The sequence below is a fragment of the Lolium rigidum genome, chromosome 3, assembly GCF_022539505.1.
Source record: "Lolium rigidum isolate FL_2022 chromosome 3, APGP_CSIRO_Lrig_0.1, whole genome shotgun sequence".
In the NCBI taxonomy this organism is placed as follows: Eukaryota; Viridiplantae; Streptophyta; class Magnoliopsida; order Poales; family Poaceae; genus Lolium; species Lolium rigidum.
In genome coordinates this window covers 231,456,364-231,480,837 of record NC_061510.1, presented here as the reverse complement: position 1 = coordinate 231,480,837, position 24,474 = coordinate 231,456,364, and the positions used below count along the sequence as shown (strand labels likewise).

Here is a 24,474-nt window from a genome sequence, read left to right as displayed (position 1 = left end):
ACGCTGCCAGCCTTTGCCGAGAAGCCTCGTTCTCGGCGCCTCGCTTGCTCGCGGGCGAACGCCTCGTAGTGGCAATGAGCGCTTCTGTCGCTCCTCCTCCATGAGAAGGTGTCCCGCCTCCTCCGTGGCCGCTCGCAGGCACGAGATCTCGAGGGCATGCTCGAGGTTCGCGTCATTGATGAACTCCCGCTCCTCCTCCTTCAACCCCCGGAAGCGCCGCGCGTTCAACGACATCAGGATCGCCGCCTGCTCTGGGTCGGCAGGGGCCTGCGGCTTCTCGCACCACTACGTCGTCTCCTCCGCCGCCTCAGCTTCCGCGTCTGCAACGTAGGCCTCGTGCCACAACGTGAACCGTGGATCCACTGCGTCGTCAGAGTTGTAGTCCGTGTCAGGCTGCAGCTCCGGCTACGGTGGTGGTGGAGGTGCCGCAGGCAGCGCACGGCTGCTGAGACCAAGCATGGAGTGCGTCGTTTTAAGACGGCGCAGCATTATTGAGGTGGAGAGAAGAGACTGACGTGGCGGCGGTGGTGTCGATGAGAGGATAGCACCGCGACGGCGGACGGCGTACGTACTAATAGGGGTGCCAACAACCCGCATTTACGGCAACGTAGGCGAGTGGACGCCGCGTGGCTAGTCGCCACCCTCGTCGTCGCCTCGGCTTCCACGCGGGTGACCATTAAACGCCGACGACCAACCTTCCCGCGTCGTTTCCGATGCGAACAATCGCATCCTCTCGCTGACAAGGTGCCCCAATCTGCGAAAAACGTCGTACCGCGAGGCGCCGGCGTGTCCGATTCGTCCCCTTCGTGAAGAGGCAGGCATGGGATTACCGGCGCTTCTATTGGACTCAAAAAAGTACCAGCGTTATTTAGAACGCGTCGATGTGAGCCTATTTTCGATGCCGGTCTCCAAAATACTATCGGGATCGCCATGCTCTTAGTGGGTCGATCATTCGGCTTGTGCAGGCCGGCTGTGGCGCTCGTCCGGCTTTAGCTTATGTTTTCTTCGCATCAGCACCAAGATCTTTTGGTGCGTGCCGTACCGTGCCGTGGATATGGATTGATCGGTTGCATTGCGATTGCGACCGGGAGAGCGCACGCCACTGAAGGAACGACTCAGAGCATCTCCAGCCGCGTCCCCCAAACCGTCCCCCAAACCGCGCCGGATTGAGCGTTTGGGGGACGTGTTTCGTTCGTGCCGCGTTTGGGGGACGTCGCTCCCCAGTCGCGTCCCCCAAATAAAATTTCGCAAATTTTAAACTTAACTAGATTCGATTAGATTCGTCCAAATTTACATAGATTCGAACGAAATTTGACTAACTTTAAAACTAAACCTAATCTAGAACCGCTTGCGGCGGCCGGAGGCGTCGTAGTACTGCTGGAAGTTGTACATCTCGTCTGTGACGACCTCCTGCTTGCCGCGCTCGTCGACGGGCTCGTCCACGGGCTCGTCCTTCACCAAGCCGCTTGGTCCTGCCTCGCCGTCGTCGGTGAGGTCCACCTGCGGCTTGCCGGAGTCGAGGATGGACATGGCGATCGCCGCGTCCAGGTCGCCCCTCCGGCGTCCTTGTCGTCCATGGACGCCATGAACGCCGCCCGCAGCCCCGGGCGGTCCTCGGGGTCGTCGCTGCTGGCGATGAGCCGCTCGCTGCCGCTCGTACTCCGCCAGCGGCGCCGCTGCGGCGCTTCCTCCCGGATCCTCCTTCACCTCCGGCTTCGGGATGAGGAGGGCGCCGCCGCGCCTCCCTTGCTGCCGCCACGCCTTGTGTTGACGGGCGTCGCCGCTCCTCCCTGACCTCCCGTTTGGGGACGGTGTAGGGCGCCGACCGGTGCGACGAGGACGGCGTCGATCGCGCCGGTCCCGAGGAAGAAGAGTGCGAGGAGGACGAGTACGTCGTCCTCCTCGGCTGCCATTGAGGAGACGGCGGCGGCGACGACGGCATCTCCCGGCCGCGGAGCGCCGTTGCGGATGCCGCGGATGACGTTCTCGAGGGTGCGCCCGGAACGCCCCGCACGTGGCGCGGCCGTCCTTGTTCCAGGCTGTTGGGGCCGCCGACGAGCCCGTCGGTCGTTGTGCATCTCGACGTCGTACTTGGCCTTGAAGTACGTCGTCCACCGAGCGTCGTTGTTCTCGACCGCCCACGTCGGATCCCTCCGCTCCTCCGCGGTGAGTTGAGCCCGCCGGGCCATGAGCGGCGTCCCGCCATTGGTCCGTGCGCGGCCCGGCGGCGGCGGAACGCCAATGCCGTTCACGGCCATCCTCCGGCCGCCGCCGCTTGGCAGCCGCATGTCCGGCGGGGACCGGATACCGGGCGCGGTACGGCGCCCACGCTTCCGCCACGGTGAGGCTGCCGCGTCCGAAGCCGTTCGCCGCGGCGATCTTGCGGGAGGACGACATTTTTTGAGCGGCGAGGAGAGGATCCGGGAGGGGAGGCGGCGGCGACGAGAAGGATGAGCGGCGCTAGCGCAGAGCGCCTTAAAACAGCGGCGGCAGCGGGTGGTTGCACGCAATAACTCCGGCGCGGACGGCCACGCGGCCATGCACGACGAGACGCGTTCCTGCGTCGCCTGGGAAAACAGGGACGCCATTAACGTCGCTTGACCAAAGGTAGGCGATGGGGTTTTAGCCTTCCGTGCCGCTGACGCGTCGGGCCCGCGTCGGTTGGCCTCGCTTCCGTTGTGTCCGGCGTCCCCGGAGCGTCCCCGTGGGACGGGGACGGGCTCGGGGCGCCGGACACCGTATCGGGCCGCGCCGGACAAAAAAGGGCTTTGGGGGACGCGGCTGGAACGCTTTTTTTGTCCGGCGCGCCCCAAATCGCTTTGGGGGACGGTTTGGGGGACGCGACTGGAGATGCTCTCAACGAGACTAGGGCAGGCTTTGCGCGTAGAACGAGATTGGGACACGAGTTTTAAGTACACGCCAGGCGACGCCGGCTTCGGCCTGGCTGCATGTCGTTCTTCGGTGGGTGCTCTATTAGCAATCCATGATACTAGTTTTGGTGATCGATCCGTCCACGGCACCAAGGGATTCCGGCCGATGGTTTGCGTCCATGGGCAGGCTGTGCTGCTTTCTTCTTTCGGTAAAAAGAAGAAGCCTGGCCGCTTGACATTTTTGACAAAATAGAACATTTCATCTTATTCGTTTGTTCGGTACGAACATTTTTGACGCCCTTATCCTGTAAGCAAATTTGAGTTGATCTGAGTCTTGTCTATATTCCATTGGGTATTGTACTATTGTTATTTCCTCTAGTTTCAGTCGATTGATGTCAAGTCAGAGGCCATATTTCACCTTGTATAACTTACAATCATAAGTATTCTACATAAGATAATTTGGACAGACCAGATTTTTTAGAAGCTGCCTGTTTTACTAGCTTATTATATTCCTATTAGCAATGCACAAAGAACTGCATAAGCCCTGTTGTTGCTCAGCGTCTCGCAGTATAACCCTTTTAAGGTCTTGGTAGCAACCTTGTCTAGATATAGTGTTAACCTTAATTATGCACCTAAAATGTTTCAATCTATTGTGATTGTACATTTCCTAAAAGAACTCCAGTCGATACTTTCTTCTTTATTTTCTTTTGAAATTGCGTACCGATTGTGTGCTTCTGTAAATAAATATCGATGATACTAGTTTAAATCTATTTGAAATATTTTGAAGGGAATGGATTGTACAACTCTGCCCTTTTCAATTACTAAAGTGTTTTAATTTGAAAAGAATCTGCTATATATATTAGTGGCAGCGCAAGATATACTAAAATCGATGACAAAACCTGCATGATTGTAATCTTCATGGCCATATGTCGTTTGACAGATGCACACACCCCAGTTTTGTTAAGCATTTAGCAAATATATAGCTGGATCTTGACCTTTTGTGTAGTCTTGAATCTGGTTCTTCTATTTTCTTTTAAAGTGATTATGCTTATCTTGTATGCTGGTTTATTTTGTAGGTAGTTACCTGCAAGGGGTTGGAAATTGCAACCTGGTGATTGATCTATGGGCGCAAAAATACTATCAGATTTATCTTGTGTCAGAAAAAAGGAGGAAGGAGAAAATAAAAAAAAAATGGAAAAGAAAATTCCAAAAAAATCCAAAAAATTGAAAAAATCGAAAAGAAAAAAATGCAGTTTTTATCTACTTCATTTGTAATGTTTTTAAACCTAAATTTGTTTGGACTTGAACTATTTATTTGGTAGGGTAGGTAACTTCGCCTATATCATTACAAGTGTAATACTTATGGGTATAGCCGGTCCCAAGCCCGGAGAAAGGAGGAGGGAGCAGTAAGCATGTTCAGCCTTAGAAGGGTACCAAGCTGCGAAAACACTCGAACTGTTTCAGTCAGCACCTTCAGTTATCTAGTTATGAATCCAATTGCCTCAGGCTTCTTTTATTGTTTGCTTGTTGAGACATATGTTTTATTAGTTATATGAAAATATTGTCCAACTATTGTCTTCAATATTGTTTCCCGGGAATTCTTAGCTCTTACTGGTGCTGAATGATGCAACTCCCAGTTAATTTACCGCGCCACCGGGGGCCTTGCCGGCACACCCGAGCCTGCCGCGCTCAGTTGCGCCTTGTGTATAGGAACGAAACGCCGCGTCGTTCAGTTTAGTGTGGAGAAGGACTCCATGGCGGCTTAATTTAGGGTAAATACTCTATATCGTGGTCCGGTACGAAACAAACCATCGGACTGATTCGCTACCGTTCATGTTTATTCCATCGCATGGCTCACAGGCATAGTTTTCACATAAAAGAAGAAAAAACTGGCCCGTTCTCTCCGCATGCTTCCTTAATACACCCGGTTATGGAAAAAAAAACTCACCCCAAATCTCCCACCCAGCGAGCCAACCCTGCTCTCCCCGCCACGGCACCACTCCTCCACCATTACGCCGCACCCTCCCATCCGAGCTGAGACTTGCACATCCAACAAGATCAAGTCCTGCGCTTAAACACATGCCGCTCCGCCGCGGTAAATCATCAACAATCGGAGCATTAGGTTCGGAGGCGGCCTAGCCTGGGGCCGACGAGGAAACACTGCGCATTTGAGGGATCAGTGGCGGAAAAAAGGTTGCTTCCACTTGTTTTTAGCGGCATAACACAAATCAGAGAAGGTAAATGCAAGTAACCTGGTCAAATCTTTTCATATCTTCTCCACTTTCGAGTTTAAAATCATATCTATACCTACTAATAAAGGAAGTAAGGTTTCTCCCCAAAAATTTCGTCCGTTTTGAAATTATCTTTAGTTCTAAACGAAATTTACATGCACTGCCACCGCCTAAATGAAAAACGGTTCGTTCGTTGTCCGATAAATCCAGCTTCTTAGGCTCTGAAATTTGCAAAAAAAAAAAAAAAAAAAGCTTCTTAGGCTCTGAACTCTGCGCTCACACCTGGGCCATGTGGCTCCATTGGTGGGCTGGTTCCCGCAAGCCCCACGAGTGGGCTTCTAGAATGAGCGAAACAACATGTAAAATCGTTCTTGTGAAGTAGGCTTGATATTTTTTGTCTAAAATGATCCCACCTCGCTAAGTTAAACAGAGTTTAGCCGATTTATATAGCTAAGTTTTCTGAAATCAGCCAGCCTCCTCCAAGAGCAACAAGCCGCAACATCATTGTTTGGTCCAAGATAATCATGGGGAAGGAATTAAATTGCCGCCCAGGTCAGAGCATGTCTAACAGGCCCCGTATTTTTTCACCCCTTAAAACGCGAGTAGAGAGCCCTGTATTCAGTTTTCACCGGCCGAAAAATCATCCGAGCTATCAGACCCCGTATAACTAAACTGTAAAAAGAAATATTCCGAAAATATGCCAAATTAAAAAAATCCCCTTCTCCACTTCTTCTTCCTCCTCCCGCCCGCCCCCGCCGCCGCTGGCCCACGGCCGCCCGCCTCTGGCCGCGCCAGCTTCGGCCGCCGCCCGCCACGGCCGCGCCAGACTTGGCCGCGCCCGCTCCGGTCGGCTTCGGCCGCCGCCCGCCACGGCCGCTGCTGCACCTCGTCCGCCTCCCCAACCCCACCTGCGCGCCCACGGCGCAAATTTACCGGCGAACCGAGCCGCCGCCATGCCGGAGGCACCGACGAGCGCCAACAGCCGTCGTGGAAGCAGTTGCGATTTCTGAATATTCAGCGCGCCACGAGTGAGGGTTTGGCCCTGTATTCGGCCTCCCGCCCCGTACAAGTAAGGGGCCAAAAGCCACCCCTTAGTCCAAACTGTAAAAAATCAACACGGAGGCCTGTTTTACGGGGTCTGCTAGACGGCCGGGTAGAGTCCTACCCCGTATATCGGCGGTTATTTTACGGGGTTGGGCCTTTTACGGGGTCTGTTAGACCTGCTCTAAGGAGAGTTGGAGGGCGGGGCGATGTATGCCGGTGGATGGGAGTATGGGACGGGTCGTCCATGGCATCAATCGGAGGAGGGGCGATGGCAAAGTCGCTGGTGCCTGGGGCATAAGAGCATCTCCAGCCGCGTCCCCCAAACCGTCCCCCAAACCGCGCCGGATCGAGCGTTTGGGGGACGTGTTTCGTTCGTGCCGCGTTTGGGGGACGTCGCTCCCCAGCCGCGTCCCCCAAACGCCGCCCCCAAACATTTAAAGTATTTTTTTTAGCTTGAAAGAAACTATTTAATAATATTCAAATCGGTTGAACATAAACAAATTATATATAAAACTTCGAAAAAATATAATTAAATACATATAAACTATCTACTTCTTCTTCTTCGCGATGGCCCCGCCTCGTCGTCGTCATCGCGGTGGCGCTTCCTGCTCGTCACCTCTTCCGAAGAGGCGGTGTTGGCGCTCGACGCGTCGTCGTCGCCGGTGCTCGTCGGCTGCGCCTTGGCCTTCGCCTTCGCCTTGGCGGCCTTGGCCTTGGCGGCCTTCGCCTTGGAAGCCTTCGCCTTGGCCGCCTTCGCCTTCGCACGGGCCACCGCCGCCGCCGCGGCCTCGCTCTCTTCTTCCTCCTCCTCCCAGCCCAGCCATTCCTCCTCACTCGTCAACCGGCGGCGGGGAATCGTCGCCGCTGCTCGGCGTCCCGGCTCTCTCCCACCAATGGCGCCAGCCGGCAGGCTTTCCTCGGCCGGAGGTGTCGGACGGGAGCCGGGAGATGTAGCTCATCGTCGCCGGAGGTGTCGGATGAAGGCTTGGATGAATGGTGGCGTGCGTACGGCGTACGTACGGGTCTTATTGAGCGCGGATGAACGGCGGCGCAGAAGTCGAAGAGAGCAGCGGTTGCTCTTCCGAGGAGTCGGCGCTCCATTCCGGCGGGGTTGGCGCGTCGTCGACGCGCTTGCCAATGCGACGGTTCCGCTTCCGTCAAGCTGCACCGTCGCTACGTATGTGGCGGTTGAGCGTCCGAGCCGCCGACGGGTCGGCCCCGCGCCTCCTCGCCTCTCATTTCGTTGTGTCCGGCGTGCCCGGTGCGTCCCCGTGGGACGGGGACGGGCTCGGGACGCCGGACACCGAATGGGGGCGCGCCGGACAAAAAAGGGCTTTGGGGGACGCGGCTGGAACGCTTTTTTGTCCGGCGCGCCCCAAATCCCTTTGGGGGACGGTTTGGGGGACGCGACTGGAGATGCTCTAAAGGGGATCAATCACTGGCGATATGTGAGATTTTTTTTGAGGAACCGCATTGCAGACGACGACCACGTGCGTTTCTGCGGGGCTGCCGTATCAGCACTACGCGTCCTATCCAGTACGTGGATGCGTTTGTGTAACACAATGTACTAAAAAATTTAGCGATCAGGCAAAAAGCATTTTGCGAGGTGGTTAACAAAAAATGTTAAGTAAATTTAACAGTTTCGTTATTAATTATAAAATTCCGAGCTCATGTCATACGACTCAATTCCATTATTTTATTTTGCAATTTTATTATTGTTTTCAGACTACAAATTAATCTCCGGACAATAGGTCATGTATGCCCTTCTTGGAAAAAGCCGATGTGTTTGGTACGTGCATCTACTATATTCTTGCCTGTTATGTATTCATGAAGAAGTAAATACAATGTGCACACCATGGCCAACAAATCGAACAGTCTAACTATCGATTCGTAGAAGTGGGTTAGGTCTTCCGCGTCTGCATCTCTCCTAGGCAGCGGCGGCGGAAACTTTCCTGCTCCAATCTCCGGCATCTGCGTTGGGCCCCTCTCCTTCCGCTTGTCGCTCCGGCGGTAGGAGGGAGGGGGACCCCGTTTTTTTGCATGGTACTTAGGGCTAGGAGTTCTCTGGCATGGCGCGCCGTTGGGGTGGTGGGAGCGGCGCTCGGGAAAATAAATCTGCCTCAACTCTTCTCCCACACCGGCGATGTCCTTCATGGCGGCGTCTCGGAGTTGGTGGCACTGTGTGCTTGCCGATCTTTCAGATCGGTGGCTTTAGGGTTCATGGATGGTGTCGGCGAGGCGGCGGCGACGACTCCATCAGATGGTTTTTTCCTCCTGCTCTGTCCCCGTTGCTGCGGCGTGGTCTCCGACGCCAAGGTGGAGCAGAGAGGATTCGTCCAGGAGTACGTGCGGACGGTGGTCTGCACTGGTGACAGCTGGAAGATGGTGCACCTTGTGGTGGGTTCGTGGTTGAAGGCTGATGGTTCTGGTTCCCTACTCCGACATCGTCGTGCGTGGGTGCCAGTGCTGAAGTTCGATGGCGTGTCCAGGGACATGTTGCCCTGGTCTGATTCTTTCAACGGCAATGGTTTGTCCTATGGCAAACTACATTGGAGGTCCGAAAAGCTGATGATCAGCGATGGAGCCGCGTCGTGCTCAGGTGAAGAGGTGATCTGCCCATTTTTTCCTTGGTGGCTGCTACGGTGGTGCCAAAGAAGATGGATAGGCGTTGGTTTGTCACATAGGTTTATCCTATCTTTCCAGATCTGTAAGATCGGTGTATACGTACTTTGTATCTCGTCTTTTATTTATCAATGAGAATCGTATTACCATGCAAAAAAAAAATACAATGTGCACACTTAAAACCACTAGCACCAGAAAAAACACAATATTTATATGTAATGTGTCGACTTAAGATATAACATTTCTTTAGATATGTTCAAAATTGCATTCCACAATGTATTCACAAAACTGAAAACCAAGTTAGATAGGTGTTGGCCACAAGAATGGGATTTCTTTAAATCACTATTATTTTACACCAAAATTCTAAGTGCGATCAGTAATTATTAAATACAAAAGGTATAATCTTTTGTTGGGGATAGGGATGAAAAGTAAGTTTTCGCATAAAAGGCCGAGCGAAACTACTTGGTGGTCTCCGTGAGCTACACCTACACCCAATGCTGCTAGCTCATGAGCCCCCAGCCATAGGTAGGTATGGTTGCATATGTTATGTCAAACTTTTTTATAAATACCGAGTGAGAATAGACACACCTGCACTTTATTACATTTTTTTAAAGGAAGGAACGCAATAGCCTTTAGGTCTGAATTAAGAAACTGAAGTGTTTTCGTACATTTTTTTATTCCTGCCAATGACGAACAATAGGACAACTCCTGCTTTGGTGTGTGGTGACTTGGGTGTTTCTTGTGAGTCCTCTCGTTCTTTTTAGCGTGGTGACTTGGATGCTTCATGTGAGTTCTTTGAGTAGGAGTCACCTATAGTTGGTGAGGCTAGGGCTGAGACAGCGTTAAAGGTGGGTGATGAAGCCATTGTCGACAAGGTCCCAGAGGAGTCACATATGGCTGGAGAAGACTGCATCTTTGCTTGTTTCTCCCCTCGCGCCAAGTCCTTCCCATAGAAATATTGGTAGAGCTATAGGAGCTGTGTGGGGAGGCCTCTCCTCCTCTGTTGATGGCGCATCTGCAACTAGAAATATTGGTAGTAGTTCTTCTACTAGGTCTTCATTGGCATGTTCTAGTAATAATAATGTATGGTTCATCTTCTGAGTTGTACTACTTCACTATGAACTAGGCCTTCTGCTAACGGTATGTCCATGCTACAACATCTGGACTGTCAAGCGGCGGATGGAAGCATGAAGGTCAAATGAATGAAGCATGGTCATCATCGGAAGGGATCATTCCCACAATTGGCCTGTGACGTTTGAAGGAAGCACGTCCACCGGTTGAAGGAAGCACAACTGAAGAATGGCCACCATCGCATCAGGCGTTTTGTCTTCTGGAAGCAAAGTTGAAGCAAATAGGAAACACGTAGAATAATCAATGGAAACATTTGCCATTGATCTTGTAAAAATTCCAATTCATGGAGGACAACGGCATCCATAGTAGCATCTTTCGTTGGGCATACGAGAATACAATAGCACAATCAGTGGAGATATTTGTCATTACTTATATCTTGTAAAAAGATTTGATTTCAGCTGATTTGTTTTTCCATGGAGAAAATTTTCCATTTGATGGTAGCCAAATTTTATTTCATTCAAAGAAATGTTCCCAATTCATTTGAAGCATATATGAAATCATGATAGTGAAAATAATTGAGCACAACATCCACGACGCAAACACGAACCATTTTCCGCTCTTCCTCTCGCGAGAGACGGCGGCGGCCACTTTCCTCCTGATCTCGTCCAGCCAGGGCGTTGGCCTAGGTCCCCTCTCCCTCTGCTCGCTGCTCCGGCAGCGGCATGGGAGAGGGGGAATCTCGTTCCTATGTTCTGGTCTAGTAGTTATGGTTAGGTTTTGTTTCCTATGGTGCGTCGTTGTGGTGGTGGAGGTGGCATACGGGCTAATAAATATTCCTCAACTCTACTCCCACACCGGCGACGACCTTCTGGGAGGCGTCTCGGATTTGATGGCAATGTTTGCTGATCGGTCCTTGAGATCGACAGCTTGGTCTTCTCACCTTTTTTAGATCTGGCGAGATCAGTTCCTCGGTGGGTCGCTGGCGTACGTTGTTATCCGGAGCGCTGCTGGCGGCCGGGGCGAGGTGGTTCTTCTGGAGGGAAGATGTTGGTCCGGAGGTGGTGGATATACCGTCATAGCTTCTCCGACTTCGTCGATGGGAGGGGGCGTTTATTGGTCCAAGACAACACAAGGGCGTCCCCCGGTCAACGTGCCACATCGACATGTGCCTCGCTGCTTGCAGCAGACCCGTTCATCGATTCACAAAACCTCGTTGGCGATGGTGTTTTTTTTGGTCTTGCATGGTAGGACATACTCTCCATCTAGATAATAAAAAATCAAGCGCTAGCAAGAGCTCAAGGATGTAGCTCTAACCACAAATATCATCGGCTTTTGTGATATCTAATTTGTGTAACATCTGAGGAGTGAGGAGTCTTATATCAATGATTCTCATGAATGATGGTTTGGACATAAGTAAAACTGTCTAGGAAACCAATGAATCCAACAAACAATCGATTTGAATCCAACATGAGGGGAATATAGATTCCCAAGTCGTGGAGCAAAATAAATTCAAGCTTGCAGAACTTTAGGCATAACCGATCAATCATGGCTCAGAAGGAGCCCACCATGACCCTAAACCTTAATTAGGAGGAGGTAAAGAGGTATTGAGAGAACATGAGAGATGTTTGGATACGAGAGAAGCTATCGTGACAGTTAGATGATCATGATCTTATAATAGATATAAAAAAGATAAAACTGAGTAAACAAAGAAATAACAACCAATCAACAAATAGACACTCCGTTAGGAAACACCTTGAAATTTTAGATCTGGTGCATATCATATGGGTCCGTAGATGATTCAACTATGAATCCATAGGTTAAACTTTTTTTAACAGAGAGTCCCTGGTTGAGGTATAAGCATGGCAGACAAATTCTTTGTCCAGTATTTATTGACCAGAGATGTAAATTAATTTGACTCGTCTTTCCCACTACTTCTCCATGGCTATCACGGTTCTACCATTGCGAGCAAGAAGACATGGTTATTATTGGTGATGAATTTTTTGTTCAAAAGATAATATTGGTGATGAAGAGTGCCTGATCCTACAGCGAAGATAGGTGCTTGGAGGCCGAGCTCGAAGTAGCTCGATTAGATCCGTCAGTCTACCACTGGGGCCTGGGAATTATTATACACTATATAATTTTCAATCAGTTTAGCGATTCCATAGTAACTGGGGTACTGTAGATGCGTTAATTTCCTCTCTATCGCTTCAGACATTGGGCAACGCGTGTCCCATTTTTTAGGGGCCGAATAGATTAATTTCTGTTTGTTTTTTTTTTCATCTTGATGCTTTCCGGTTACCGGTTGCCGCATGTTTACCATTCGCTATTCTTGCTTCGGGTTGCCAGTCACCCTCGATTTTATTTTGCACCGATTTTGGTTGCATCTAGAAAAGTCGCGTCCTCTCGAGTTCCCATCTCGACCATCCCACGTTCTCTTCCTCTCCGCCAATCCACCCCCACAGCTTCTGAATATCAAAGATGTGCCAAGATGCCATCGATTGTTTCCATGTGCTCCAGGCGAATTGGCTCCTTCCTCAAGAATCAAGATGTGGCCCTGGCGCCGTGCCTGTCACCATGTCGCAACGTGCCGGTGAGACGGTGAGCTACCTCTTCTCACCAGCACCATCAATGGCTTCGTCGCGCCGTATATGCTGGGTCACAACGACAAGGTCAACAGACGGGGCCTGGATCAACACTGACAAGACCCTCCCGGCAAGCCTCTTCAGCAGCAAGAAGAAGGAGCGCAGGAAGGTCGGCCTTTCCGACGTCGGCACTGGTAAGATCTCCGCCCTGCTGACGGACGAGGCTTGGATCGACGCTGACAATCCCCTCCTGGCAAGCCTCTTCAGCACCAAGAAGAAGGAGCGCAGCAAGGCCGGCGTCTCCAGCGTCGGCACAGGTAAGATCTCTGCCCTCTGTTTCTCTCTCGGGCTTATCTCCACTTTATCCACGTGTGGATCTGCCGGCAAGATCGGGGTTTAGGTGTTGATGTCTGACGTAGATGTGCCTCCGCCTCGTGCTTACACCGCTAGAGAGCACATGATACTCTTCATCCTTTGCATCACCGTCTGTTTGTTATCCCCTTATGAACTGCAGATATTCCTTGACACTGCAATCGACCTAGGGAAGTGATACGATTCAATACAGCCTCTCACCAATCCTTTTCTTTTCCGACCTAATAACTCTGAAAATTTCATGTCCAAACCACGCTGCATTGCGTGGTAACCAAACTCATGATTGTTGATGCAGGAGAGGAGATGGTGTACTGAGGTGATTCTTGAAGTAGATCAGTCTGCTGCTGTTACTGGAAGGCTGGAAGCCAGTGGTTCAGAACCTATTCTCCATCTGTTATTTTCATCACAGAACCACCTAATCGGTTTGGTCTGACAACTATTATTTACTATAATAATCAAGAAAAAAACAATTTTGTACATGTCATATGTGTTAATCGATTATCTTCTGTAGCATTTAGGGAGGGGAGGCAAGCCACTTGGGGTTATGTTCTCCTGTCTTCTCAGCTACTATGTTCCTGAGCCGCGATGGGAAGACTAGCACGGCTGCTCCCATGTTGCCAGGCCCAATATACATGGACCCTGCAAGAAGCGGCAACTTAACTTCAGCGATGAAAGAATTGACCCTCTGCTGCACTAATCCTTCCAAGGGAACAACATCGCTTGCAACATGCTATTTTCCTATACGCAGTTGCAGAATCCAATCTTCCAACGTCCAGATATGTTTGAGGTAATGTGCAACTAGAACACCTATATATCTCATTGAATACGGCATGTTTAAACCGTGACTAAAAAATGTTGTGTAATGGATACATCTTATTGTGTATGGGGCCAATCTATGAAATGTCAAAGTGCTCTCAACTTTCAGTTTAGATACTTCCACTGGTGTACTATGTTCGCTTCCAGCATATACGCAACTTTCTGTGTTTTTGATGGAAAGGTTTGTCTACATGTATGTGTATTCCCTATACAATTTGCTGTTAATCGAATCAAGCTAGCACCTAGCTTTCATGTATCCTGCAGTTTGTTCTATACCCTCACTGTGTCATCCATAGAAAGTTGATTGTTGATTGTTTAATACTCTTAATATGTCCATGGCAGGTGGAAAAACAAGGAAATTAAGAAAAGGTTGAGCAATATCAGTTGATAACCTCCTTTTGAATAACATCGAGATGCAGTGCCTTGTGGTGTTCATCACCCACGGATGGGTGATAGGAGTTCCAGCAGGTCTCTCTAGGATGGATAAAGAATGTTTGTTTGGTACTTGCTTTCTTGCATCTCGCACTCCATGGCAGTGATTTTTTTTTAAAATCTGCGTAGACATAACAAGCTCAAAAGTGAGTTTTCAGCAGGCTACCTGTTGCATGATTACAACAAGGCTCTGCCATGTTAAATCTAAATATCAGTGGGTTTCTTACCTGCAGATTTTTCGACAGAGTTGGCAATGAAAGTCGAGGTGATTAATTATATGTTTGGAAAAAAGGCCACAGCTTGCTAAGTTGGTCATATCATCTTCAATTCGGGGTTGCTTCTAATTCGCAATTTTTTTTTTCTGGATTGCTTCTACTTTCTGAAGGAATACCATGTAGTCCAATTATGGTAGATGTGGGAACAAAACTGTAACTTCCTAGAGATATAAACTTTCAGAAAGTGCAGAAGCTGCCTTCCAGAATACTTACATAAGACGACCAGAACACCTATGCATTGCGTAATATTTGTGTGTTCTCTTTGTTTAGCTGAACTGTATGACTATACTGTGTAAAGAAGTTTATATGTATAATCGTCATAAATTTAGATCTCATGTCTCCGTTAATTTATCAGATGTCACTATTTATTTTGTAATGTATTCTTTATCATGCTTGTGATTATTTCCTACTATATGCTTATCAATATAATTGGAAGTATGTATTTTGTTCTATCGAGCAATTCCCATATTGATGCATTATGCCTAACCTTTCCAATAACAAAAATCTATCTTTATATAGTAATTCAACGACAAACATTTTTGGTGATCTGCTCTAATCTTTGGCATGCTGTATATTTATATTTCACAGTGGACAATATTACACTATTTTAAAGTGTTATTGTGTAATTGAATTCACATCCATGGTGCCTCAACATCATTTGGATAGCTATATATCTGCAAGTTATTCTTTTTGTACATGCTTATCTTCTTCATATGTATTGTTCCTATATTATTTATGCAAAATTGTATACTACTTTTCTTTGAATTATACCTCCTTAGATTGCCATGAAGAAATAGTATATTCTATTTTCTTTGATTTTATTGTTGCTAATAAAAAGCCTTTTAGATCGGTGAATGTAGACCCTCACATTAACTATATAATCGCACCTTCTGAAGTTTCTAACTGTTTGTACATGGCCCCAGTCTTCCAATGATAATGACGACCAATTGACCATAGGTTGAGATATTGGTTCTACCGTTCAGGTTAGTAGTTAAGTAGCTCCTTTCCTTGAATCTTCTTTGCAATGATAATGAAGGACAGAAATAGATTCTGGATTATTTCTGTATATACTGATTGCCATTGAAGAAAGAAAACCTACACGTTTATATGTATAATTATCCCTTGAAAGAATCAAAATTAAATTAAGATGCACAGCCTATGTAAATTCCAGATTTTAATGTTAATTTCTTTTAATGATGAACAACCATCGACATATAGAAATCTTGAGTTTTCGACAGTTCAATAAAAAGTAGCATTGTTTTGTTTTCATTTTCATTTTACTAACCAACGAGCATTTGTTCACAATCTGTTATGTCTATGCTCTAAGTTGTTTGTTGAGAAAAACTTGGTTTCCGTTATGGATAAATCAAAGGCAATCTCCTGAACCAAATATCGTTCAGGTTACCTACCATTGTTCTCTTAGATGGTCTTCAATATTGTGTACTGTAGTTTGTCTCATTTATGTATTTCTTTAGAGGTGGTGCACTATCATAAATTATATTGAGTTTTGTCTAATATTTTATGAGTTCTCTGATGGAGCATGTGAGGTTAATGGAGACTGTGTCTCCTTCGCTGCTAAGGATGAGGTCACCTCCCTTTATTTACATATTTTCCTGTCTGTGTTTCAGGCATTCAACCTTCAACATATAGGACATGTGTTGTGTTGCTGTCCCATGTCCTGAGATGGACCAGCAAAACAATCTCCATGTTTGTATTACTAACGCATGAGCACCTCCGAAAATGAGTGGTCCTTAGGGCAATCTGGCATGTGAGATGGGAAGCAAGCCACACGGAAATTTGTGCAGGAGTTCATGAACTCAGGGTCCTAAGTAATCATAGGAGGAGTCATGGGTTATGACGAGCTACAGGTCCACTTCATAGATGGATTCAGCGAATATAAATGCAGCTGTGCGGAAGACCTGACGATAGCGTGTCTGCTCTGACACTTTGATTTGGAACAACCAAGACTGAATGTGTAACTGATTTATATATTTTCGCAAAATTTGTTTTACCATGTAGAAAAAATCTTTAAGCTATATAGATTAACATTATATGGGATCCCTCTATCAATATAATTAGAATCACTTGACGGGTGCGGCGTGGCGCCGCACCAATGCTTCCTAGTAACGATTCAAGCGTGACGAACCTCGCCGCTTAACCCGCTAGGTGTCCCGCTAATAGTCAACTTAGAGCACCTTCATCTGTCTCCCCCACGAGGGCCCAGGCAGCCATTTATTTCATTCGGACGGTGTATAATGGTCCAGTCGCGCCCCCGGATCCTTCATTTCGCCCGGATTTGGGCTTTCATCCATCCGGCGAGCTCATGTCATCCCCGGCCCTCCGGGGCGCGCTCAGGGAGTCCGGAGGAAACAAAAACCCGGGAAACGTCGAGGAAAGTTCCCACGCTCCTGGTGGCCCCGACTTGTCGGCGAGAAAGGCCGATCGTCGTCCTCATTGCATCATCTTCCGCGCACCGTAAAAGCCTACCGCCGATCAGTATTCGCTGCGACGCGTAGCTTCCACGCGGCGAGTTAATGTCGCTCCTCAAATTTACCACCGCTGTCCCATCTATTTATCGCGGAGCTACCGCGTCTGGCCCCATTCACCACCGCCGTCCTCCTTCTCCCCACTCTTCTCTCCCAGAAAACTCCTCCAACAATGGTGAACTGCTTCCCAGGCGATGGCGCGGCGAACAACGGTTTCGACCGGCGTTCTCTGCACCGTGCCGCACCCTCGAGAACTTGCTTGCGCACATCGAGGGTGGCAACTACCCCGTACTAGGAATGCCGCCGCTGGCGGCGGTGCCTTCCATCTCGCGCCGACACGGAAGCTCGTGGATGCCACGGCGGATGGCATCGTCGTCGTCGTCTTCTGGGTCGGCGTCGAGGTCGGCATCGCGCTTCTGCGGGTCGGCTCCTCCAACAGCGACGCTGAGGACGGTGAAGAAGGAGCCGGCGTCGCCACCGTCGACCAGACGGCGCAGCAGCGGCGCCCTCGTCATCCACGAGGGGGGGCACGCCTTTGATGGGGTTCGTTGCATAGAAAACAAAATTTTTCCTACCGCAAGACGAATAAAACCAACAGATCTAATCTATGGAACACCCAAGATCTAATCTACAAGATCGAAGCAACGAGATGGAGATGAGACTAACCCTCGAAGATTCCAAAGCCTATGAGATTGATCTCGTTGTTGGTGTAGACGATCGTCCCCGGTGCTGCAATCGGGCAGCACTTCCGTACTCGGTCGCGCGTACGGTGTCGATGAAGCTCCTTCCTCTCCCGTTCCAGCGGGCAGCGGAGGTGTGGTAGATCTCCTCCAAGTTCCAGCAGCACGACGGCGTGGTGGTGGAGGTGGAGGAAGAAAAGCTGCAGGGCTTCGCCTAAGCGGAGCCAGCGTATGGTGGAGGAGAGAGGCGGCCAGAGGAGGGGGCAATGATGGGGGGTGGTGGCCGGCCACCCCCTCCCTCTTTATATAGGGGGCCGGTCGGCGGGGTGGCCCCCTTCCCATCTAGGGTTAGGGGGCGGCGGCCAAGGGGGGAGAGGGCTTTCCCCTCCCCCAAGTTGATCCCCCCTAGGGAAACCCTAGGGGTTTGGCCGGCCTGGGCCTTGGGGGGCATGTGCCCCCGGCCCATTAGACCAGGGAGCATCCCCTTGGCCCATGCTAGGCCTCCTAGGTCGTGGGCCCCATGGTGGACCCCTCCGAAACCTTCTAGAACCTTCCAGTCAACCACCGGAAAAATCCCGAACATTTCCGAAACCCAGAAATCAACTTCCCTTATATGAATCTTATTCTCCGGACTATTCCGGACCTCCTCGTGACATCCTAGATCACATCCGAGACTCCATACAAACTTCATCTCCATACCATATTCAAATCTACTTATGCGACATCGAACCTTAAGCGCGTCACCCTACGGTTCGCGAACTATGCAGACATGGTCGAGACTCCTCTCCGAGCAATAACCAATAGCGGGATCCGGAGATCCATAATGGCTCCCACATATTCAACGATGACTTAGTGATCGATTGAACCATTTACATACGATGCCAATTCCCTTTGTCTCGCGATATTTTACTTGTCCGAGGTTTGATCATCGGTATCTCCATACCTTGTTCAACCTCGTTACCGACAAGTACTCTTTACTCGTACCGTGGTATGTGATCTCTTATGAACCATTCATATGCTTGCAAGCTAATCAGATGACATTCCACCGAGAGGGCCCAGAGTATATCTATCTGTCATCAGGATGGACAAATCCCACTATTGATCCATATGCCTCAACTCACACCTTCCAAATACTTAATCCCATCTTTATAACCACCCATTTACGCAATGACGTTTGATGTAATCAAAGTACCCTTCCGGTGTAAGTGATTTACATGATCTCATGGTCGAAGGACTAAGGCAACTATGTATCGAAAGCTTATAGCAAATTGAACTCAATGACTTGATCTTATGCTACGCTCATTTGGGTGTGTGTCCATTGTATCATTCAACTAATGACATAACCTTGTTATTAATAACATCCAATGTTCATGATCACGAAACCATGATCATCTATTAATCAACAAGCTAGTTATACAAGAGGCTTACTAGGGACTCCTTGTTGTTTACATAACACACATGTATCAATGTTTCGGTTAATACAATTATAGCATGGTATGTAAACATTTATCATAAACACAAAGATATTATAATAACCACTTTATTATTGCCTCTTGGGCATATCTCGAACAGTCTCCCACTTGCACTAGAGTCAATAATCTAGATTACATTGTAAGGTACCTAACACCCATGGCATTCTGGTGTTGGTCATGCTTTGCCCTAGGGGGAGCTTTAGTCAACGGATCTGCAACATTCAGATCTGTGTGTACTTTGCAAATCTCTACTTCACCATCTTCGGTGTACTCGTGAATCGAATGAAAACGCAGCTTGATATGCTTTAGCTTCTTGTGTGACCTTGGTTCCTTTGCATTGGCGATGGCACCCGTGTTGTCACAATAAATGACTAGCGGGTCCAATGCACTAGGAATCACACCAAGCTCAACAATGAACCTCTTCATCCATACCGCTTCCGATGAAGCCTCTGAAGCCGCTATATATTCAGATTCTGTTGAAGATTTCGCCACCGTGCACTCGCTTGGAACTGCTCCAGCTTCATCGCCGCACCATTCAATATAAACACGTACCCAAACTGAGACTTAGAGTCATCAGGGGCGGTGTTCCAACTTGCATCGGTGTAACTGGTTACAACGAGCTCTTGGTCACCGCCATAACAAAGAAACATATCCTGAGTCCTTTTCAAGTACTTCAAGATATTCTTGACCCCTGTCCAGTGTTCCATCCCTGGATCACTTTGATATCTGCTGGTCAAACTAACAGCATGTGCGATATCCGGTCTAGTACACAGCATGGCGTACATGATAGAGCCTACTGCCGAAGCATAGGGGATCTTGCTCATCCTCTCTCTTTCATCTGCCGTAGCCGGACCTTGAGTCTTACTCAAGACCTTACCTGGCAACATAGGCAAGAACCCTTTCTTGCTTTCATCCATTCTAAACTTCTTTAGAATCTTGTCCAGGTATGTACTCTGTGAAAGGCCTATTAGGCGTCTTGATCTATCTCTATAAATCTTGATGCCTAAAATGTATGCTGCTTCACCAAGGTCTTTCATTGAAAAAGACTTATTCAAATAACCTTTAACGCTGCTTAATAGTTCTATATCATTCCCAATCAATAATATGTCATCTACATATAATATTAGGAACGCTACAGAGCTCCCACTCACTTTCTTGTAAATACAGGCCTCACCATGAGTCCGTATAAAACCGAAGTCTTTGATCACTCTATCAAAGCGTAGGTTCCAACTCCGGGATGCTTGCTTCAGTCCATAAACTGAACGCTGAAGTTTGCATACCTTGTCAGCATTTTTAGGATCGACAAAACCTTTGGGTTGTACCATATACAACTCTTCCTCAATATCTCCATTAAGGAACGCCGTTTTGACATCCATCTTCCAAATCTCATAATCGAAAAATGCAGCTATTGCTAACAAAATCCTCACAGACTTTAGCTTCGCTACAGGTGAGAAAGTCTCATCGTAGTCAACTCCTTGAATTTGTCGGAACCCCTTCGCGACAACTCGAGCTTTATAGACGGTAATATTACCATCAACATCTGTCTTTCTCTTGAAGATCCATTTATTCTCGACAGCCTTGCGGCTATCAGGTAAGTCTACCAAAGTCCATACTTTGTTATCATACATGGATCTCATTTCGGATTTCATGGCTTCTTGCCATTTGTTGGAATCTGGGCTCATCATCGCTTCTTCATACGTCGCGGGGTCTTCATCATTGTCGTCCACAATCATGACATTTAGACAGGGATCATACCAATCAGGAGTGGTACGTTCCCTCGTCGATCTGCGAGGTTCAGTAGCTTCCTCGTTCGAAGTTTCATGATCATCATCATTTGCTTCCTCTACTATCGGTGCAGGCTGCACAGGAACTTCTTCCGGCACTGCGCTACTCTGATCTATGAGAGAAGGTTCATCAACCTCGTCGAGTTCTACTTTTCTTCCAGTCACTTCTTTAGTGAGAAATTCCTTCTTAAGAAAGGATCCGTTCTTGGCAACAAAGATTTTGCCTTCGGATCTGTGATAGAAAGTATACCCAATTGTTTCTTTAGGGTATCCTATGAAGACACATTTCTCCGCTTTGGGTTCTAGCTTGTCAGGCTGTAACTTCTTTACATAAGCTTCGCAACCCCAAACTTTAAGGAACGACAGCTTAGGTTTCTTCCCAAACCATAATTCATACGGTGTTGTTTCAACGGATTTAGATGGTGCCCTATTTAAAGTGAATGCGGCTGTCTCTAATGCATAACCCCAAAACGATAACGGCAAATCGGTAAGAGACATCATAGACCGAACCATATCTAAGAGAGTTCGATTACAACATTCGGACACACCATTGCGCTGTGGTGTTCCCGGCGGTGTCAACAGTGAAAGTATTCCGCATTTCTTTAAATTCACGCCAAACTCATAACTCAGATATTCGCCTCCGCGATCAGAACACAGAAACTTAATCTTCTTGTTACGTTGATTTTCTACTTCACTTTGGAATTCCTTGAACTTCTCAAAAGTCTCGGACTTGTGTTTCATAAAGTAAATATGCCCATATCTACTCAGATCATCCGTGAAGGTTAGAACATACCGATAACCACCGCGCGATGCTACACTCATTGGTCCGCACACATCGGTATGTATGATTTCCAATAAGTCTGTAGCTCACTCCATTGTACCAGAAAATGGAGTCTTAGTCATTTTTCCCATTAGACATGCTTCGCATCTGTCAAGTGACTCAAAGTCAAGTGACTCAAGAAGTCCATCGGAATGGAGTTTCTTCATGCGCTTCACTCCAATATGACCAAGACGACGAGTGCCACATATAAGTAGAATTATCATTCAATTTAATTCGCTTAGCATCAATGTTATGAACATGTGTATCACTACTATCGAGATTTAACAAGAATAAACCATTCATTTTAGGTGCATGGCCATAAAAGACATTACTCATATAAATCGAACAACCATTATTCTCAGACTTAAACGAATAACCGTCTTGCATCAAACAAGATCCAGATATAATGTTCATGCTCAACGCAGGTACCAAATAACAATTATTAAGGTTTAAAACTAATCCTGAAGGTAGATGTAGAGGGAGCGTGCCGACGGCGATCACATCGACTTTGGATCCATTTCCAACGCGCATCGTCACCTCGTCCCTTGTCAGGCTTCGTTTATTCCGCAGTTCCTATTTCGAGTTACAAATGTGAGATGTGAGCAACCGAACTAGTATCAAATACACAGGCACTACTATGAGAACCAGTAAGATAGACATCAATAACATGTATATCTGATATACCTTTCTTCTTGACGTGGCCGCTCTTCAGATCGGCCAAGTATTTGGAGCAATTACGCTTCCAGTGCCCCTTCCCCTGGCAGTAGTAACACACACTCTCAGGTTTAGGACCAGCCTTAGGCTTCTCAGGATGCGCATCAACTTTCTTTTCGCCCTTCTTGAAGTTACCCTTGTTAGGCTTGCCCTGCTTTTTGAAACTGGTGGTCTTGTTGACCATCAACACTTGATTCTCCTTCTTTATCTCTACTTCAGCAGATTTCAGCATGGAAAAAGTTCAGGTAAATCTTTATGCATGTTCTGCATGTTGTAGTTCATCACGAAGTTCTTGTAACTTGGTGGCAGTGATTGAAGGACACGATGAATACCCAGCAGGTTAGGGATCATCATCCCCATGTCATTGAGCTTCTTCGCATGTCCGGACATGGCGAACATGTGCTCGCTAACGGAGCTGCCCTCTTCCATCATACAGCTAAAGAACTGTTTCGAGGCCTCATAGCTCTCCACGGCCGCATGAGTTTCAAAGACAAGTTTGAGCTCACGCATCATATCACAAGGGTCGTGGTGCTCAAAACGCTTTTGGAGCTTTGCCTCTAAGCTGCATAGGATGGCACACTGAACTTCGGAGTATCGAGTTACCCGAGTCTCATAAACATTCTTTATGTCCTCGGATACTGCAGGAGGTGGTGGGGGACCTAGCGGTGCATCGAGCACATATTGCAGGCTTCCACCAGTGAGGAAAATCCTCACATGACGGAACCAGATCGGTGAAGTTGCTACCATTGCCCTTAAGCTTTTCTTTCTCTAGGAACTGGTTAAAATTGATGGAGGGGGCGCCATGATCTACAACATATTTGCAAAGAGTTTAGACTAAGTTTATGATAAAATGAGTTCAATTTTAATTCTTAAATTAACTAGGTGAACTCCCACTCAAAACAACATCCCTCGCACTGTCTTAGTGATTACACGAACCAAATCCACTACACCAAGTCCGATCTTCACGAGAAAAGATGTAGCTTCAAAGGCGAACACTCAAAGTGTTTGATACGTCCATTTTGCATCACTATTTTATATCATAATTTACTGTTATTCATTGATATATTTCATATTTGGAGATGATACTTATGTTATTTCATCTATTTTGTATATTTCATGATTATTTGGAGATCGCGCACCGGAGCCAGGATTCTGCTGGAAAAAGCACCATCAGGATGCAATATTTCGGAAGATCGGCAATTGACGGGAATTACACGAAAATTCCTATTTTTCCAGAAGACGAAGAGAGCCAGAAGGGGGAGCCGAGGGGACCCGAGGTGGGCCCACCTCATAGGCCGGCGCGGCCCAAGGCCTGGCCGCGCCGCCCTGTGAGGAGGGGGCCCACAGCCCTCTCTCACCTCCTTTTCTTCGCGTACGTCTTCGTCCCGAAAACCTAAGCTCCAGAGGGTACGTCGCGAAGAGTCACAGCCGCCTCTGCGGGGCGGAGAACACCAGAGAGAAAAGAGCTCTCCGGCGGGCAGGAATCCGCCGGGGAAATTCCCTCCCGGAGGGGGAAATCGACGCCATCGTCATCGTCATCGAGCTGGACATCATCTCCATCACCACCGTCATCATCATCATCATCATCATCATCATCATCACCGCCATCTCCACCGCTGCACCTCGTCACCGTTGTAACAATTTGGGTTTGATCTTGTTTGTTTGATAGGGGAAACTCTCCCGGTGTTGATTTCTACTTGTTATTGATGCTATTGAGTGAAACCGTTGAACCAAGGTTTATGTTCAGATTGTTATTCCTCATCATATCACCTCTGATCATGTTCCATATGATGTCTCGTGAGTAGTTCGTTTAGTTCTTGAGGAGATGGGTGAAGTCTAAATGTTAGTAGTGAATTATGGTTGAGTAATATTCAATGTTATGATATTTAAGTTGTGGTGTCATTTTTCTAGTGGTGTCGTGTGAACGTCGACTACACGATACTTCACCATTTATGGGCCTAGGGGAATACATCTTGTACTCGTTTGCCAATTGCGGGATTGCCGGAGTGACAGAAACCTGAGCCCCCGTTGGTATATCGATGCAGGAGGGATTGCGGGATCTTAGAGTTTAAGGCTGTGGTTAGATTTATCTTAATTACTTTCTTGTAGTTGCGGATGCTTGCAAGGGGTATAATCACAAGTATGTATTAGTCCTAGGAAGGGCGGTGCATTAGCATAGGTTCACCCACATAACACTTATCAA

General features: G+C 47.9%; 1 protein-coding gene across 5 annotated transcripts; it reads left to right on the top strand.

Moving 5' to 3' along the window:
- The first annotated feature begins 12,279 nt into the window (after nt 1-12,279).
- On the top strand, nt 12,280-16,310 carry LOC124699092. Of its 5 annotated transcripts, none has more exons than XR_007001256.1 (6): nt 12,280-12,614; nt 12,688-12,737; nt 13,088-13,219; nt 13,311-13,579; nt 13,951-14,076; nt 14,274-16,310. XR_007001256.1 is itself a non-coding variant. In XM_047231460.1 (5 exons), exons 1-5 carry the CDS (start codon nt 12,317-12,319, stop codon nt 13,994-13,996), a joined length of 795 nt encoding a protein of 264 aa, XP_047087416.1. In that variant the 5' UTR covers nt 12,280-12,316; the 3' UTR covers nt 13,997-16,310. The 5 variants fall into 5 exon arrangements, 3 of the variants coding, with proteins under 3 accessions (XP_047087416.1, XP_047087417.1, XP_047087418.1); XR_007001255.1 differs by having other exon boundaries at nt 13,951-14,186; XM_047231460.1 differs by having other exon boundaries at nt 13,951-16,310.
- The last annotated feature ends 8,164 nt before the right edge of the window (nt 16,311-24,474 follow it).